This window comes from Pieris brassicae, chromosome 14 (genome assembly GCF_905147105.1).
Source record: "Pieris brassicae chromosome 14, ilPieBrab1.1, whole genome shotgun sequence".
Lineage (NCBI taxonomy): Eukaryota > Metazoa > Arthropoda > Insecta > Lepidoptera > Pieridae > Pieris > Pieris brassicae.
Window position 1 is genome coordinate 2,229,144 of NC_059678.1, and position 19,959 is coordinate 2,249,102.

General features: G+C 37.4%; 1 protein-coding gene across 6 annotated transcripts in view; it reads right to left on the reverse strand.

The window, feature by feature from the left end:
• Positions 1 to 722: 722 nt before the first annotated feature.
• Positions 723 to 19,959, reverse strand: part of LOC123717982 (apical junction molecule) — a 48,265-nt gene continuing 29,028 nt past the window's right edge. For 2 of the 6 annotated variants that reach the window (XM_045674301.1, XM_045674296.1), the window contains 14 exons: positions 17,323 to 17,474; positions 15,630 to 15,764; positions 14,518 to 14,660; positions 13,847 to 14,008; positions 12,474 to 12,710; positions 11,777 to 11,986; positions 10,880 to 11,057; positions 10,136 to 10,300; positions 9,252 to 9,377; positions 8,498 to 8,600; positions 5,475 to 5,606; positions 3,874 to 4,005; positions 2,520 to 2,602; positions 723 to 1,382 (listed from right to left, as the gene is read on the reverse strand). In XM_045674301.1, coding sequence (XP_045530257.1) covers positions 1,186 to 1,382; positions 2,520 to 2,602; positions 3,874 to 4,005; positions 5,475 to 5,606; positions 8,498 to 8,600; positions 9,252 to 9,377; positions 10,136 to 10,300; positions 10,880 to 11,057; positions 11,777 to 11,986; positions 12,474 to 12,710; positions 13,847 to 14,008; positions 14,518 to 14,660; positions 15,630 to 15,764; positions 17,323 to 17,474 — 2,155 coding nt within the window. In that variant the 3' untranslated portion in view covers positions 723 to 1,185. Of the gene's footprint in view, positions 1,383 to 2,491; positions 2,603 to 3,869; positions 4,006 to 5,474; positions 5,607 to 6,017; positions 6,346 to 8,497; positions 8,601 to 9,251; positions 9,378 to 10,135; positions 10,301 to 10,879; positions 11,058 to 11,776; positions 11,987 to 12,473; positions 12,711 to 13,846; positions 14,009 to 14,517; positions 14,661 to 15,629; positions 15,765 to 17,322; positions 17,475 to 19,959 lie in introns of those variants that run through there. The other 4 variants (XM_045674298.1, XM_045674297.1, XM_045674299.1 and 1 more) reach the window with 4 other exon arrangements.

The following is a 19,959-nucleotide window of genomic DNA, read 5'->3' on the forward strand; positions in this document are numbered from 1 at the left end:
AAACTCCATGAAAATTTGAATAACAGTCACTGAAATCGCGGCGCTTAAGGGCCTGTATTAAAAATAAGGTAGATCATTTCGAATAACTTTAGGCAATTTAAATTCCTTAATTAATGTACAATAAATTGATATATCACTTATCAAAAACTGATCAGTACTTTTGTTTTTATCATTATTTCCATTTGTGACAGAACTTTGGGATCGACTACGTATTTTCCAAGCGGCCACCTGTGGACCTCTGGCACCAGCCCCCAATTACGACAATGGTCTTCAACACAATGGACACTACTGTATACTCAGAGTAAAGTTACGTACATTATTTTCTTCCCAATAAGGTACTACACCAATAAGCATACCAGTGGCAACTCAACTCAACAAGCACAGTGCTCGTCATCTTGCCCAAGACCAGCTTATGCAGGTTATCTGGTCTGCGATGGGTGATATCACGGAACATATTTATTTAATAGATATTAAGGAATTTCTCTCAACACTTCATCCATCGATATAGGCCGGGAGATAGTGACACAAAATAGTTGGTCATTTGTACCAGTATGGCGGTTCTACAGGGGCAAAAAAATGCTGATTTTCGTAAATGACTGCACGACGATAGTAAGTGATTTCTTGTAAGTTTTTTTATAGATAAGGAAAGACAAAATTAACTAGAAAACTACTTTCTTTCACAAAAGTAAAACGACTAAAACGAAACGTAAAAAAACCAAAAGTTATTTATTAAATGTTTTAATATAAACTTATATTTACAGAAATGAAGGACGTAGTTCAGTTTCCATAAAGATAAACAGTGCTTTATTGAGTATAATAGTTGAAAATTTCTCTAAAATTGTATTACTAAATAGTAATAATAAATTGTAAAACTAATTGACAATTGACACATGAAGCAGTTGTCAATTGATATTGGCGCTGTCACTATCACTATATATTTTTTTACCGTTTAATCAACCGATTAGAAATTTTAACTGTTCTGTTTGTACCAGTATGTAGTAATATAAATTTAATGTTTTTTTTAACCAATAGACCAAATAAAGCAAAAAAATTGTTATTGTATCGTCTATATTTATACATATTTTTCTTTCGAATATTTTACGCATACATAGTGAAAGTAAACATTAAAAATACTAGACAATTCGTAAATAGATTAAAAATTGCGACACAGTCTATGATTATTGTCTATGTTTGTTCCTTATTTATGTTTTCAAGTTGTTTTATTCTGACTGGCACTTGTACGGCTGGTAGATCGACGCTTTTGGCACGACGGCGGCCATTTTGTGATTCTGCATTGGCGGGTTTTAATTCGGGCGGGAGAGGCTCGAGGTCTGGCAACGTTGGCCTTTTACGCGCCAACTCTGGTGTTTTTAATATTCCACCTGTGTCAAAAAATTTCTTATTCACACGACATTATTTTGATATAATACTTATTACCTGTATTTATTACATGTAACAATAATGATCTAGTGGCTTGAGACAAATTCACGGCCGACCCTGACGCTAAATTAATAAAAAAATATAATAAATTTGCATGGGAATGACATTGCAGTGATGCCAACTCGGGGGCAAATTTATAGGGAATCAGGATTAAGACGGTATATTTATTAAGGGGGTTTGAGGGGGGATACTTTATACAAGATTTAAATAAACACACACGATGTTATACAAGTTATATTAACAAACTAACACCAAACTGTAAATGTGGCTATAACTAAAATATCAATAAGCTATAATACTCCAAGATTGTAAATTTTACTATTTGAATGTATTTTTGATGCATTTTTGGAATTATATCTCAAACCGAACAACAAAAACTTTAGGAGTTTTTAATAGACATTTAGAGGTATTTAAAGTTGGTCCTAAGGTAACATTCCATAGGAGTTGGCCTCACTAGACATTAGCTCACGCTTTGTGTGACCTTTTTCATACAATTGTCGTTAGTGGGTCACGCCAGTCTAAAATGATTTTGTCTTAAGCTTTTATGGATTTGCACAGATTATGTGACGGATAAATTTTTGACAAGACGTGATGAAAAATGTCTGTGGTTGTTATAGCAACTCCATATAGACCTTTCGCCGAGTCGTTATAGAAACCTTACTATGGTAATTATTCATTTCTTTATTCATATATATGTATTGATTCTTTTAACAGGTTCTCGAACTTAAAAGGGATGTACTAAAAATGTAGATTTACAACTATTTACTTAATAAAGATTTTTTTGTTTTTTTTTTTGTTTTTGACACTGTATATTTGTGGATGCTTGCGACTTCTTCAATACAAAGAGACCTACAGAGGAATCTGGTCTTCCGCCTGCTTAAGTTATCATGTGACTTTCACACGTGTATAAAATTTTAATTATGTGAGCAACAAAAAATGGCCCATTAAAGTAATAGAAGCTGAAAAGTTAGATGTGGTTATAAAAATTTGTAGCGTATGTATGTAAAGGAAGGCTTTTTAATGTTTCGTAGTAAATAAGTGTTATACAAACCTACATATTTAATAACATAATAATGTACCCTTTCTCCTCTGTGTCTGATCTTCTGCTTCTTCTTTCTTCTCGCAACCATCTGCTCTCGTTCTAGCACCGAGTTTTTGGGAACTATAAGAAAATATATTTTAAAGGTTGTTTTCTTTTAAATTATTATAGAGTATTTAACATTACGATCTAGCCGAACTAAGTCTAAAATTGAAAACCTAATTTACAAAAAAAAAATCTCCCAATTTTTACAATTCTGCCCTGCCACCCCTTTTATCAAATCTTCCCAAGTTTCTTTTGGGCGTCCTCTCTTTCTTCTTCTTGCCATCACAAATGCGGGCAACGTCACCGGCCCATCTCTACTTTAACTCTTTTATGTTTGTAACTTTGTCTATAAGTTTCAAAAAGGTTTATATTTTTTGGTGTTATGTATTTTTTTAAATGAGCTACAATTAAGAAAAACACTTTTTGAACGGATTGAAACTATGTATTATTATTAAAAACTTATAATTATTTACATAATTCTAAATTTTAAGCTTAATTTGCTTTTCAGCGAGTCACCGTGACCACGCACGCTGAAAAGCACGCGAAACGTCGGAAAAAATTTAATTATAAGTTTTTAATAATAATACATAGCTTTAATCCATTCAAAAAGTGTTTTTCTTAATGTGTAAAAGCTATTTTAACAAAAGACAATACTATAAGCTACAATTTTTTTATTATAAAATAGGGGGCAAACGGGCAGGAGGCTCACCTGATGTTAAGTGATACCGCCGCCCATGGACACTCTCAATGCCAGAGGGCTCGCGAGTGCGTTGCCGGCCTTTTACAATTACAGATTACTCCAAAATTACAATAAATAAATCAGTGGAAGACAAACTTTCTGGAACCTAAATTTCCGTTTGGCGGCTTGGCAGTCGCGCCAACGAATTCAGACGCAGGCCTAACTGAACAATAAGGTACACGAAGAAGTGAGGGCGAGAGAGCTGGAAGTTCCCTTCATCTTTACTGAGATATCTATTTCATGATTCGTCAATCTAATAAGGTGATCTGCCTTTTGTGACACACGCCATCGACTTTTTGGGTCTAAGGCAAGCCAGTTTCCTCACGATGTTTTCCTTCACCTTTCGAGCGAATGTTAAATGCGCACATAGAAAATCCATTGGTGCATAGCCTACCACCTCTGGGAGGAGAGTCACACGCTGAAGCCACTAGGTGAACGCTGCTATGAGTTCTCTAATGAGGCAACTATTTGCACGCAAGCCCTCTTGCATTATGTGTCTATGGGCGGTATCACTTAACATCAGATTAGCCTCCTGTTTTCGCCGTGTTCTATATAAAAAAAATACATTTATATCACGTTCAAAAAACAATGATTCCAATATCTGACCTACCCTTGCTCCACAAGCAGCTTTGTGAGTCTGGCAACTTCAGCCCTTAAATGATGCAGTTCCTTGTCTTTGGCGCGTGACTCCTCTGCGGCGGCGCGCTCACGAGCTGTCAAACGTGCGCGCATGTCGTCGAAACTAGAATAAAAATGTTAAAATTATTTAAAGATGACAACATTTTGACGAATGTTTAGAACGTCTATTACCGCCAAAAATATTATGACCTTGGTGAAAAAAAGATATATTTTATTACACTTTTTAACTGTTATGATTGGTAGAATTAAAACCTAAACTAAAACTATATTTATGGTTGTTGAGATCCATTTCAGGAAAGTTAAATTAGGAAAACAATCTGAAAAATACAGATAATACAAGGAACTCAATTAAAAAAAATATTTTGTTCTGCTTCACGACTTTGTCCAGGGGTTAAGCTATAAATAATAGATTTAGAAACGAGAATTGGCGCGAATTATGACTCCACTCAAATGTCAAATAAACTTTTGACGTACAGATTTCAAACAACTGTTGTTGTTGACAAATTGTTAGACATTTTCGACGGTCGTGACCCACTAACGCGAATTTATCTGTAAGGTATATCATACAAATTCCTGTGTCCCGGTCCTGTACTAAATTTTGTCTTAATCCCAAGATTTACCTTCAGAGTATTTATTGTAAGACGGTCAATTGTAAACCAAGTTTAATTAATAGTATTCAGAAACATTGCTTGTCAAATTTCGGCTAAGAAATGTATGTTTTTGGTATGAGTAAAGAGCCAAACATTTCTACTAATCTGTGAAACCTTAAGCAAAAAATCGGTTGTCTGTAAAGTCATAAAAAAATACTGATGCAATGGTTGCTTTTCCAAAAGAAAATTTTAATTTTATTTGTTTGCTTGATATTTTGTATGAACAGAGAAATAGGTAAATGGAAATCACAATTATTGAATTGATCAAGTTACATTTATTTGTACGCATAAATACAATTATGACATTTTTCATCGCGTACTCAAATATATCAGTTATAAACAGTGTTAAGAAAAAATATTTGCCAGTTCAAAAGTAATGTATATAGACTAACAAAGTATTTATTAAATTATTATTATCTGTTTTAATAACTAGATTGTCCGTTTGGCGGGCCGTTATTATAATCGACGTAAACTAAGCCAAGTTTTTTCGAGCGTTTCTAATCACAAATATGTCAGTAATGGAATTTGACATAGTAGAGTCAAGGTTCGCGCTAATCTATTAAAAATCACCCTTTCTTTATTTGATTTCCTTATATTTTGACTATTTTGAGGAAATACATAAATTAAAGAATGTGATTAATTTGGCGTTTATGGCTAGAATACAATTTCGTCTTAAAAAAAAACATGCAATGAAAAAGTAACGCATTTTTTTTCTAAGTGGCCAGTATTATCGCATTTGGATATACAATCTTTTTGTCGTGAGTTAACTAATGTAGACAGATACTTGACGTCGATCTAACTTTTTAAATGACTATTACACAAATAATGTTAAAAATAACAGCTGATCTCTGAGTCATAAATTAAAGTAATTTTTCGATTTAATGCCGGATTATTAGAGAGTGACCTTGATTAATATACTTACAGTTTTCTTAAACATGCGCACTTTCTTGTCAAATGCTCAATTTGTTCCCTCGAAGCTTTCTCGACCTGCTTCAGTTTAGCTGCATCATCTCCCCTCTTCTCTCGCAAGTCTTTTTCTCGCTCTAGTGCCTCTCTAGGTAAGTTAGTAAGGGACAGAGATATTGAGTATTGTTTATAGAAGTTTGTATTGAAATAATTCAAGCAGGAGTTTATGAATGTCGAATAGAGTTGAATGTTGTGATTGTATTGTGTATCAAGAGGTTCTACAAATCATAAATATTTGAATTTAGAATACAGTATTCTAAATTAAATTAAGAAACAAAAGGAAAATAAATTTGTATAGATTAGAAGTTTAACTACGCCGCCTATTTTTAGCGGGAGTTTTTAAATTTGGAATATAGTCGAAGTCATAAAGATTGAAGCGAGATATTTGAATTTAGAATAGCTTGTTACGGAATAAAAAGCAATATTTTGTAATTTAAAAGACAATTTTAAATTATATGATTTTTATTATATCTATTTAATAAAATTTAAACATTCAGTAACAATAAATGAGCACAAATGAAATAATTATTTATAGACTAGCAATTTGAGCTGAACAATGATTGTTATGACTAGAATGAATATGTTGATGAACTTAAAATATGTTTTCAGTCCAAAATGGCAGTTCTCAATTTGCTTAACATAAAAAAAATAAGAATAAAAATATATTTAACATTTAGTGTAATTAAACGCCTCGTCTTTTCATTTCCTTTATACGTGAATAGAAAAAGAAGGCTAATAGTAAAAGAAAGGTTGCTAGAGCGAGACGGAATGATCCTGTGAGGACGCACGTGCAGCAGGCCGACAGCAAAGCGCCGACCCAGCCGAAACTAAAACCAATGTTTATTCATTGTTTTTTTAGTTAAAAAAATACACACATCTCTATGGATATCAGATTTCTGTATCTGTATTAAACGATACTAGAGCATATAACTACAAAATTTAAAAAATACTAAAGGCCCATCAGACCTTGAACTCTTGTTAGCGGTCTCAGGTTAGCGGCGCGAGTCTATCGTTTGCTTTTTAAAAATATCTTTTTCATAGATTTATTTATTGCAAATCGCTCTCTACTGTAGCAAGGAGCAAGTCGAAGCTGGCAGCCAGATGTTGCATAAAACGGTTAACAGGTGAGCTGGTGGCAGGAGAATCAGCGTGTAGTTTTAGGCCATACGTTAAGTTATTGATCCCCATAAAGTTAAGAGGAACCAAGATGTCCAAGGGATTTTAGATGGTACGTTTAATTAGGGGGATTATATCTTAAATCGAGTGTACATATAAATTTTTTGGGGGTTTGTAAACGATTATTAGATATTTGAAGTTGGTCCTAGACGGAAAATTCTATAGGAGTTGGCAACACTGTTCACGCTTGGTCACATGACCATTGTCATACATTGCCTTTACTACACGTATTCACTTATTATAGTTATCGTTCTACTGCTCTATGGGTGTGAAACGTGTCACTGTCACTAACGACATCTCACACCAGATCCAAGTCTTCGTCAACCTCTGTTCTCACCATATTCTGGGTGAACATCAGTTCTACTGGCCCGAGAAACACCGTTTATCCAGCAGATTAAACTACGAAAGTGGAAATGGATAGACATTTTGAAGAGAAACCAATCATATCCAACCAGGTTTCATTGGAATCCGCAAGGAAAGCGGAAGCCTGGTCATCCCAAGCAAACCTAGTGTAGTTTCAAAATCAAACAGAGCTGGAAAGACTTGGAGCGAGGTGAAATACAAGCCTCAAGACCGAACGCAATGGAGAATCACTGTTGACGCTCTCTGCCCCATATAGGGGTTACTATTACTAGGGACATTAACTAATTGGTAAAATTAATACTGCCCTTTGGACTGAATGTGTCTGATGAAGTGTGTTCGTTAAATGTCATTTACATGCGATGGTAGCCAAATTTGTCCAAAAGGCAATATTAGTATATCAAGGGCTTGAGACTTCAGTTTTCGACGGTCGTGACCCACTAACGGTAAACGTATTTTGATTTAATGGGTCAAGCCCGTCGAAAAGTGTTGTTGTCTCAAGCCCCAGGACTAATTTCGCTACCAAACTTAAATGGAATTGTTAATTTGAATATTAAACACCTAGAGAGGAAATTTGTTGTAATTTTTTTCATGTTTCATTTTGGCAAAGTTAGCTGATAGTACGGTCACCTCAGAGCTGGTAAATTTGTAATAATTATTATTATTACTATGTACGTTAAGAATATTGTAAATACTGTATATATATATGTGTGTTGGATATATATCCATAATTAATTCATTTTGTTTTATACTGTATGCAATGATTGTAATATAATCAGTTAACACCTAGCTTTTGAGTAATTTAAGGTACGATACCAAGTGTTCTTCAAGAGCTTGGGGTTTTTGTACGGGATATGGGTGAAGACCAAACGTGTTTGCGATACCAAGGTCCAGAACCAGTTGCACAAAGACATTGTCTACTGGACGCTGTCTTCGCATTTACAGTAGCGATATTGTATATCTTATATATAGAATTATTTGAAGTGAATCTTCTTCACGGATAGAACGTCACGAAGACGTGCTACGTTTTTTTCCAAGAAAAAGGAAAGAATGATTGAGGCCTATTAAGAGAGAGTAAGAAAGAGAGAGCGAGAAAAAATACACGCTATTGGTTGATGTATTCGTTTAGTAGTTACGTATTAGAACTTTAGATGGCAATTCTATTGCATAACGTCTTGTAAATTAATAAAATTACTCGAAGTATTGGAAGCTACTGAGTTCTGATGCAGTTTTATTTCCTCTGGAGGTGCTCTCAAATTAGTACAGTTTTTGACCACAAAATTAGGATATCAAACAGTCCATATGACCAGCAAAATGAAAAAAGCAACAAAAAGTAAACAATTCTTTTAGCACATATAGTATATATATAGTCATAAAATAAATAGTTTAAGGGGTGAAAAGCCTTTCTAGGGGGGAGGGATATTGGGTGGGGGAAACAAATACCTTAGTTCCTGTTCAGTGACGGCAAGTGTTCGACCACACGCCGCGGTCTTCGTCGCTAATGCGTCGAGTTCGTGTGATTTTGATTGCATTTGAGATTTTAATTCTGGAATTTTTAGAATTATTTATATTATATAATAATTATTTATATATTATAGAACAGGAGGCAAATGGGCAGGAGGCTCATCTGATGTTAAGTGATACCGCATAGACGCGAAGGATCGCAAGTGCGTTGTCGGCCCTTTTTTCTAGAACAGAGGGCAAATGGGCAGGAGGTTCATCCAATATTAAGTGATACCGCCGCCCATAGACACTCACATTGCCAGAAGGGTGGCAAGTGCGTTGCCGGCCCTTTTTCCAGAACAGAGGGCAAACGGGCAGGAGGCTCAATCAATATTAAGTGTTACGCCGCCCAGAGACACGAAGGATCGCAAGTGCGTTGCCGGCCTTTTTTCTAGAACAGAGGGCAAATGGGCAGGAGGCTCAACCAATATTAAGTGATACGCCGCCCATAGACACGAAGGACCGAAAAAAACCAGCACTACAACGTTTTTGGTCTGGGCCTCAGACACAAACAAATACAGAAAGTATTTGTTTGGTTATTATTTTCTAAAAACCAAGTAGGTGATCAGCCTTCCGTGCCTGACATGCCGTCGATTTTTTGGGTCAAAGCCAGGTGTCCTCATGATCCACCACGTCATGAGGAAACTGGTGGACAATCGAACGTACGACGATGCGAAACAAATGAATGAAATACCTGCAATTTCTTCTAATAAGTCTTTCTCCCTCTTGACCCTCTCCTCGTCACCTTCTTGCCGGCATTCAGACTTCATTCGCTCTAAGCAATTCTCTTTGTCTTCCATGAACTGTTCCCATTGTTCTTCTGTATTCGTCCCAATAATATTTTTATAACCATTAATGAAGTAATAGAGAAGATTTAGAAACGTGATTTTGTATAGAACAGAGGGCAAACGGGCAGGAGGCTCATCTGCTGATACCACCCATGGATATTCTCAATGCCAGAGGGCTTGGGAATACGTTGTCTGCCTTTGCATTGAACGATAATATTACATTTCCTTTACAAAAGTTCGCTTCTTTCTCTAAAGAGAATTTATATGCTAAGGGCAATATATTCTCGACTTAAAACTCATTTAGCCTTCAATAGAGAAGTTTTATAGTCGTGTACCAATTGAGCTGTGGATTGAATAAACATCGAGGCAGATGAAGATTTTAAAGAAGATCCGATACAAATTTTGGCTACATCTGATGATATGACCAAAAATGTCATAAAATGCTTCCAAACTGTACTATGCATGCGACTCAGCTTCTACTTCTACTTCTGTATTTTCTTCTTCTGATGTCATGTGTGTGTATTCGTAAGAAAATTAAAAAAAATTAACGCGTGGCGTCGGGTGTTGTCAAGAAATGAAAATGTGGCGTCTTGTGACAACACATCGATCTCGAATGTCATGATCGCGTGGCGTGTGCGAGCATGGGGTCACGTCGGATGTTCACAGTGTGATTCTAGTCATAGAAAATAGTTCAATTTGATTTGACTCAACACGCGTCGCGTTTTATCAGGTCTCGTGGCGTGTTAATAACGTGTTTCGGCCTTAAGAGTTTATAAAAAAAGTCACTTACCCATTTCCAGCCGATGTTTTTCCTTCATCTTACTGATCTGGTCGTTTTTCTCAGCTATGAGTTTGCTTCTGGTGCTCTCCAGGTTCCGTCTTGCATCTTCAGCGTCCGTCGTGGCTTGCTCTTCGACCAGCCGAAGTCTGGTCGACCATTCTTCTGTTAATCGCTCTGAAAGGTTTCAAAATATTTCAGTATTTTAATGACACGGGGCAAATACTTTAAGTTTCTCCTGGACTCCTAGAGGTTTGGAAGTGCGCTGCCGGTTAAGCTTCTCTTGAAAGCCTCAGGCTTTAACAAAGGTGTGACTGGTTCTAAATTATTGTATAAATGAAATAAATGATTTATTGTATATATAAAAAAATGCTCGGCGAGGAAACCACCAGCTCTGGGTTCGCGGTACTATCTATCAGGCGCCAACTAAATCTTTAATTAGCGCCTGTGCAATTGAAGCCCACAGCTGAAAGACGTGAGACGAGGCTAACGTGTCCACACAAGTAGCATCCCATAACAAAGCTCCATCTTCCTAGGGATCAACATCCCATCCAGACGTAGATGGGGTGTGTCGAGGTGTGTGTTTATAACTTTGTAGGTTAAGAAAATTTGTAAATACTATATATTTATTGTGATACCAAGCATAGATTCTTTCTTCTTTGTCTCTATTGTAACTTCCCTTCTTCTTGCGGATCTAAATCCGGGGCAGCTAACTCGTAACGGTCGTAACCTGGAATGGCAGCTGGTACCACTTACCTTTCTCCTTTTCGAATCTCTCGTTCATCATCTCCACATTATTCGCGTAGTTGATGTCCGCTTTGTCCAGGAGATGTCTCAATTGCAGAATGTCCCAGTCGGCTTTGCTGTTCGCTTCGGCGATGGCCCTCTCGAATTGTGCCTCCTTCGCCGCCAACACTTCTTTCAGATTTTCAAACTGGAATTACGTGTATTAAAATTGTACTTCTGGAAGTACAATTGACACCAAGCTGACATAGACAAGCATAGCCTTCTTTCTAACACATGCCGTGAGGGATGCCAGTTTCCTCACGATGTTTTCCTAAGTACGAGTGTTAGATAGAGAGTCTATTAAGGAAGTCCGGTAGGACCAAATCAACGGTATTTAAAAAAAAGTTGAATGGAGAGGAATTCGTCTGATGTTAAGTGATACTGATGAAAGCTCATATTACCCAAAATATTTGCGAGTATATCGCCGGCGTTTTAAAAGCTTCCCGTAAAGCGTGAGCTGGTTTCTGGTCCAACAAAATACAGATCTATTAAAAGGTATTCAGATCTATGGCCATGAAGCTGAACAGCAGGATCTCTCCATTCCTTAAAGGTATTCTATTAAAACTAGGTCTGCTGGATTTGGCGTCTCCCTCTGGGCCCTGAAGTCTAGATACCTTTGAAAGAGTCCCTATTTGGGCACAAGCGTTAGAGCAATTTCGTTCGTAAATAAATGTGCCTTTATTTTTTATTTTTATATGTAATAGCAGGCAAACGGGCAAGAGGCTCACCTGATGGTAAGCGATACCGCCGCCCATGGACTCACATTGCCAGAAGGCTCGCAAGTGCGTTGCCGGTCTGACCATCTATCCATCATCTGACCACTAAAAAAACACTATTTATCATACTTATACTCTGAACTTATCTTACCCTAGTAGTGACCTCCCGCAACTTCCTCTCAGCATTCTTCGTATCTCTTTCTGTTTCTATCCTCAAGTTGGCAAGAGTTGTTCTGGTCTTCTCTGCATGTGCTCTCTCCAGGGTTGCACGGGCACTTGCAGCACTGGACATGGCTTCTGAATGCTCGGATTTGATTGAGCTTATGTGTTCTGAATGTTGGTGCTTGAGTCGCTCTATGGCCTAAGAAATATTCAGTCAATATTTGGGGATGCTGAATCTTTGCCGGCCCTTTTTTTAGAACATGGGGGCAGAGGGGCCGGAGGCTTACCTAATGTTAAGTGATACCATCGTCCATAGACCCTCTCTCTGCCAGAAGGCTTCGCGAGTGCGTTGCCGGCCTTTTTTCCAGAATATGAGGCAAACTGTCCGGAGGCTTACCTAATGTTTAGTGATACCATCGTCCATAGACCCCTCACTCTGCCAGAAGGCTTCACGAGTGCTTTGCCGGCCTTTTTTTCAGAACATGAGGCAAACGGTCCGGAGGCTTACCTAATGTTAAGTGATACCATCGTCCATAGACCCTCACTCTGCCAGAAGGCTTCGCGAGTGTGTTGCCGGCCTTTTTTCCAGAACATGAGGCAAACTGTCCGGAGGCTTTAACTGACTTAAAAATAAGTAAATTGATATGATTTTCATTAACATTAATTGAACGAATTTTTAAACTCACCAACAAATGCTGTTCCTCCTTATCCTGCATAATCCTCGCCTCCTTCTCCAGCAGATCCTTCAGCCTATGGACCTCCAGTTTCAGACTTTCTTCCCTCGTCTCAACCATCTGCAGTTGAAGCGTCAAAGACTGTACTGAACGTTGCTGCTCCGATAAAAGACCTCGGAGTTGCTGGAGCTCGGCAATGTGGGATGGAGTTGGTGGAGATGATTTTAGTTGATCCACTGTTTCTGATAACTGAAAATCATGATTGATTATATAAATTAAAATTCTTAATGACATAAGAAATACAGGAGGTCATGAGGTCTTGCTTCATTAATGAAACCTGTTTATAGATTGGGGGGGGGGGGACAGAGCCTAATAGAGAAACAGAGTATCCCCTCAATAATATATCGCCCCTCAATAATAGATATTTCGTCGCAATTATAAAACAAAAATCTCACGTAATATAGTTTTTAATCCGCCCAAAAATATTTATTTATCTACTTCTTAACAATTATTATTTTTTCTTTTTTTTTCTTCATTGCTTACACTGCTAACTTTACCTATTATTATTATTTGTTTCTACTGAGTATTAGATTGTTATTTATTTTTTGCGACTGGCGCAAACTAGCTGCTGTGGTCTCCGGCCGAATGACCAGCGCTATGGAACAACTCTGCTCCTCAGCATAATGCAGGGCCAATTACAACTACAGCACATACGCATTACACAATTAAACTTTTTTCTTAAAAAAAGTTATCTATATTATTCTTTTTTTATTTATTTTTTCATTAATGTTATTTTATGTGTTTCTGTGTGTGTGTTTTGTTAGTAATAAATGTTATGTCTATGTCTATATTAGGAAATTAGGTTAGAGTTATTAAATTAAACGGGCTAAGGGAATCAGATGTTAAGTGTTACTGCCGTCTATAGACCTCACTTTGCCAGAAGGCTTCACGTATACGTTGCCGGCCTTTTTTATAGAACAAGAGGCTCATCCGATGTTAAGTGATACCGCCAATGGACTCTCTCCATGCCAGGCTGGCGAGTGCCGTTGCCAGTCTTTTTTTACAGAACTCTCAGAACCCTAACTCTGCCTGAAGGCTTCGCGAGTGCGTTGCCGGCTTTTAGGAATTGGGAGGCTCTTTTCTTGACGGACCTTAAGTATGGATTCGAATATAGCCTGGTTCCTTAAAAACGCTCAGTTTTGGAACGGCGGCTATCGAGGTCTTCGAGGGATTTCCTATTACAGATTGGGATTACATTTTGACTTTATGATGTACTCCAGCGTTTAAATCGGTATTCCTATCAGAACTGAAAGACTAACTACTTCAATTACCTATAATTATAATATATTACAAACAGACTTCTTTAAAACACTAGAAACGCTAACCTCTTTCTTCTCCTTCTCAGCATCTCTTGCTCTCTTCTCCAACTCCCTCATTTTCCACTCGCAATCCGCGAGAATTCTCTCCGCTCTCGCGGCCGCTTGTGATCGAGCAGCTTCGTGAGCGGATCGCCATTTTGATATATTCGCCTCTGCTGCTGATAGAGCCTGGAATCATAAACATCCTTTTTAAGAAAGTATTCATCTTCTTTCACAAAAGATGAAAGTATCATTTAAGAGCTGATATATATATTATTTGAGCAGTGATGACTTCAGTTTGAGTGTGGCTTCAGCGAGCGAGTCTCATCCCCGAAAACCTCAGGGATAAGACTATCACGCTATAATAATATATAATTATAGTTGACAATATAGAAATTTATCCCAGATGGACCATAAACTTTTCCTTGTATCCTGGAGTAATAGGTTCTAAAATATTAGTTTTTCATAAATTTTTACCTAACAGTTCCCAGAAAAAGCTATGTATCATTTAGTTTAAAAAACCCATAAATATCCCAGCTAAGCTGTGCCAAAACAGCCCTAACTGTCACGGTCCGTCAGGCCAAGGAGGTTTCATTCATAGGTGCACAATTATACAAATATTCTTTCGAAAGCTTCGAAAAGTGCTTCATATATTTGAACATGCTTGAACAAACATACTATATGACTAAACAAAATACCTCTTGCGCCTTCTGTTCCTGTATGAGTTTCTCCTGCTCTAGCCTCGCTTTGTCCCGCTCCAACACCTCCACTCTCGATTCTAATTCCGCACATCTTGTATTTGAGTCTTCTAACTCTGCACGTATTGCTCTTATTGCTTCATCTGAAAAATGTTATGCATAAGTCATAATGCTGGGATATGGAGGAAGGAAGATGCTGCTCTTCCAATCTAAGGGGAGGATCCTCGACCAGTCTAACCACTGACTGGCTCGAAGACGCCACCAATAGCTAAGATTACTTACGTATGATGTGAATGTTTGTGGCCACAGATATCGCGGTTTTAAGAGGGTAGATAAATAATTTTAGTTTTCACAGTTTTTGTCGGTATGCACCTTACCTACACTACCCACCCAGTGGTTGTCTCTGTCTCTAAAATATGGCGAGGGGGCCGATTTCTGGCCATGCGTGATACTCGTAAACGGGTGCTACTTGTGGTGACTGGTCGTAGTTGAATTCGTGTATGCGGTGATGTTAGTTATTTCGACTATGTATTTGCGTGTTGTTCCCACGAGAATGTAAGTGCGTGCTTATTTCACCATGCCTCCTGCTGATGTCATGTGGAACATGGTGTGATGGTTGCAGCTCCTTACAAACGTTGTGTAATACAAAAAAAAACTTGGCGATTAAAAAGAGTGGTGGAGAGTATATTGCCAGTTCTTCTCTTCCGTTCTACGCCATTGATTTGAGAACTGGCAGTAAATGTTAAATTAGAAGCATTTAATGTATACTTCTTTTTTATTGACGTTCATAATAGTATATTGTGTTACCTATATGAAAAAATGATTTTTGACTTTGACTTTGACTACCTGTTCATTAAAATTGTAGTCTTTTGAAAAGGAATGAAATAATAAAATAAAAAGAATTGATTGGTTTTAGAATGAAAAGGATTTCAGTCTTTCCTCCAAAATCAATTTTGTTCCCTTTGGAGTAGAGATTCACGCCATCAAATCCAAAGTCTATAATAAAATTAGTGAGAAGCGCTTTGGTTTTGATATTATTTAATATAATAAAATTTAATACATACAATCAATGGAATAGAGAAAGTAATTGGATAATTCTAATTAATTCATACCATTTCGTCTGTTAAGCTGGTCAGCAAGGTCTGCGGAACAGCTCCTGGCTGCACCAAGTTCTTCCTCCAACGACCGACTTCGCTGTCGAATCAATTCTGATTCTTTATACGCTGATGCAAGATCGCGTTTTAATCCTGTAATTAAATTATTTTTATAATAATTTAATATATACTTTAAACGTTTATTACAAAAACAGGATTGGCCTGGGTTGAGCGTACGGCCCCAGCTGTGCGCCAATTCCAACCTACGAACTCAGGGATGAATGTCAATTTTTTTATAAAATAGGGCGCAAACGGGCAGGAGGCTCACCTGATGTTAAGTGATACCGCCGCCCATGGACACTCTCAATGCCAGAGAGCTCGCGAGTGCGTTGCCGGCCTTTTAAGAATTTGTACGCTCTTTTCTTGAAGGACCCTAAGTCGAATTGGTTCGGAAATACTTCAGTGGGCAGCTGGTTCCACATAGCGGTGATGATGATGTGCTTAAAGAAGACAGTTTTATACGTAGACACGTGTATATTGCCACGGCTTTCGTACGAACAACTTTTCAACGAGGAATGGATCGTAGTTAACTAAATTTAAAACTGAAGGGAACTAAAGTACAGAAAAAATTCAAGAACGCAAAACTTTTATGCACTTTCTCATGGTAATAAACTTAAGCGGAAATAGCCTGCCACCAGGAAAAAGAAAGAGAGGTTGCCTTCTTGCAATGGGATGACGAGCTTAAAGAAAAACACTTTTTGAACGGATTAAAGCTATGTATTATTAATAAAACTTATAGTTATTTACATAATTCTACATTTTAAATTTTTTTCCGACGTTTCGCGTGCTTTTCAGCGTGCGTGGTCACGGTGACAATGTGTAATAGCTATTTTAACAAAAGACAATACAATAAGCTTAAAGAAGTTGGTGGAAAAGATTGGATCTAATGAGGTATAAGCCTTATAAAGTCCTCAAAAAGTTTGTCCCTGTGGCAGTGTATCTTTAACGCTGGTAGCATTTCCTCGCGGTAGTGCGATACTTATTAGTTGTGCTTGGAAAGCACCAGCTCAAGTCACCGAAACCATCTTTTATTAGCATCTGTGCACTTGAACCCCACGACCTAAGCGTCTCTAAGAATCTTTTCTCCTTAGTTTCTTTAATTTGTCTATGATACACGTGTACCCCTTTGTTCCCACTGGGATTTCGCGTGACGTGTTTGAAGGTTATTCTTTATTTTGATTACAAGGAAACTGTGCTGGCATACTGCCAAATTGACCTGTAGTGTTAATGCACTTTCTTTGTATATTTGAACACTTTGGACGTATCTTCTGACAAAAGTCAGGCTTAGTATGGAATCAAATAACTCAGCGATTATATATATAATACACAATATGTTATTGCAACTTCTAGGAGCTTGGAATGTTTGCGAATTTTTTTTTATATAACTTATGTTAAGTGTAACCGCCATAGATACTAATATTGCCCAAGGGCCCCAATTGCTTTTAAGAATTGGTTCACTCTTCTCTTTTCTAAGTTGAAATGGTTCGGAGATACTAGAAAAGACAAACGCACCATTTTAAAAGACCGGCAGCGGACTGTGAGCCTTCGGCAATGTGAGTGGAAGGTCGGAATCACATAACATCAGGTGACTCTTCGTTGGACCTGTTATATCAAATAAAGGGTGAACCCTCAATTAACCAACAGAACTTACGATCAATTTCCTGGTCCTTAGCATCTATCTCCTTCCGGAACGAGGTGATTATATCTCTAGCTCTTTCTATCTCCTCGCATCTGTTATCAGCGAGTTCCGTCAGTGTAGCCACTTGTGCTTGAAATTTCGTTTCTTGATTGACAAGGTCCTTCCTGAAAAAAAAGCAATATTATTAGTAAGAGTTTTTCTGTCTTTGATGCCTTGGACAATGAGTCGAGGCCCGTCTCAACTCCCTCAGACAAGCACAAATGCTGGCGCGGTAGAGTTTGGTTTTGTTGCCCTTAGGAGTAGAGACTCTTGGGCCGTGGGGATCAATGCAAACTAATAAAAGATTTGGCGCCTGGTAGACAGTACCGGTGATCCCAGAGCTTGTGTTTTCGTGGCTCAACGAATAAGTATCACAATTCAGCCTTAAAGATACACGAGCAAAACTTTTTATTTTTTTATTTATGAAGACTTCGAATTCAGGGCCTTATATAAAGATTACAGCCCAAGTTGAGATCATCGCTGAGCAAGTCGTGGGTTATTTCAGGCAGAGCTACGCTCACTCAAACATCCCGAGCTGGACAGCCGTTCAGGCAGCAGATTACACAAACAAATGTGAGTGTACGAGCCGAGGCTGTGCATTTTTCTCACTCAGGTTTCCTAAATCGTCAGAGTTACGCCCCGAGAGTATAGCCAGACGTTGGCACTCTCTTAACAGTTACATTACATTCATTCGTTTCATATCAATTAACTATAGTTTGGGAGTTACGCCCCAAGAGTATAGCCAGGCGTAGGCACTCTCTCAGCAGTTTCATTTCATTCATTCGTTTCATACCAATTAACATTTTCTATTATACGCGAGTTGTTAATAATGTAAAACAAATATCCTCTATTATTTAAAGCTCCCCATGAGTAACGTGACCAGACGTCCCGTTTTGAACGGGATTGTGCCTTTTTCCAATTACGAGTTCCGGTATCCCCGAAATTAATTATGGGATGCAAAATTGTCTCGTTTTGTGATACCGCGCGAAACAACCGTGGCTAGAGTTTCATTCTTATTGGAAATAGTCACGAGCTATATTAAAACAAATTTGTTTTTCTGATAAATATAACTAATCATTTTGGGTACCTATATTTTATGATTCGTAACTTTTAAGCCTTTTAATCTCATTTTTCTTAATAAATGACTTTAAAAAAAATGTAGTTATTTTTCATTGACTACTTATTACTTGACCTAAATTAAACCAATGGTATAACCAATGAATAACTGGTGGTCACTTTAAACATGACCCAGGAACCGTACAGTGAGAAAATGCCCAACATTTTTATTATCTAACTTCAATTGTATTTTCTAGTTTCCATTTATATATACTGTTTAACAGAAAATATATTTTTTTAATGATAACAGTTAAACATTGGAATCCATTTCAAATACAGTTAATACAAAACACATGTTCCACTTGAACAAATGTATTTAGATACTGGATACAGATAGTGATTTATAGTTTGATAATAGAAAACGGTAATGTTTTTAAATAACTTTAACGTCATTTTATTATTATTACCTAGGTAACACTGAAAATGTTTAGAATGAAAAACAGATTTATGTAGAAAGTTGCCAATACTTTTATTGTTCTTCGAAGTAATCTCCGTTCCTCTCTACACATCGTCACATTTGATGGAACCACTGAGAAAAGCAGTGGGCCCATAAGAGACCCATAAGGAAGATCTTAGGGGTCTCTTCCATGGCGTTTTCGTACGCCTTCACCGCATCTTCAGGGCTCGTAAAGCGAATACCTCGAATTTTATCTTTAGTTCTTGGGTATAAATGACAGTCACAGGGCGCCAGGTCAGAACTGTATGATGACGCATTATCTCGACACCTGCCATAGTGAAATATTCACCAGTACATGCGGAGGTGTTTCTGGTCGTCGGTTAAAGAATGGAGAATCCATCTGGTACAAACCTTCCTGACGGCTAAATGTTCGTGTAATATTTTAAAAACTTGACTCATACCAGTGCTTAGGCTTACCCGTATCTGCTGATAGGTCACTCTCTTATCTTCCTCTATCATGCGTTGCACAGCACTAATGTTATCTTCAGTAGTCGCTGTTAAAGGACGTACCTCACACGGATCATCATTGAGATTGCTGCGTCCACGCTTAAACTCGTTAAACCAATTGTAAATAGTGGCACGAGATGGGGCTTCATTAAGAAATGCTAATCGCAGCCTATCATAGCTTTGTTATTGAGTAAATCATTGACCAAATTTTTTTCGCATTTGGTTCATTTTCACATGTAACAAGAGTTTTAGATTTGCCGCCAATTCACAAAAACAAATGACAAATGAATGCAATATACTACATTAGGTTACTAAAGTGTTCTAAAATTGAAATTAAAAAATAATTTCATTAGCAATGTTTCTAATTGGCCAGTTCTAAACATTTTCAGTGTTACCCACATATATAAAAATGGTTATTGTAGCAATTTATGAAAGGTATACTCAATCAAAATCCCACGAAATTAAGCTTTTAATCCGCTCAAAAGTATTTATTTATCTATCTCATAATAGTTGTAACGATTATTCTTATTTTTTATTCACAGAAAACAATAACTAACCTTAAAAAATATTATTAAAAGGAGTACTAAGTG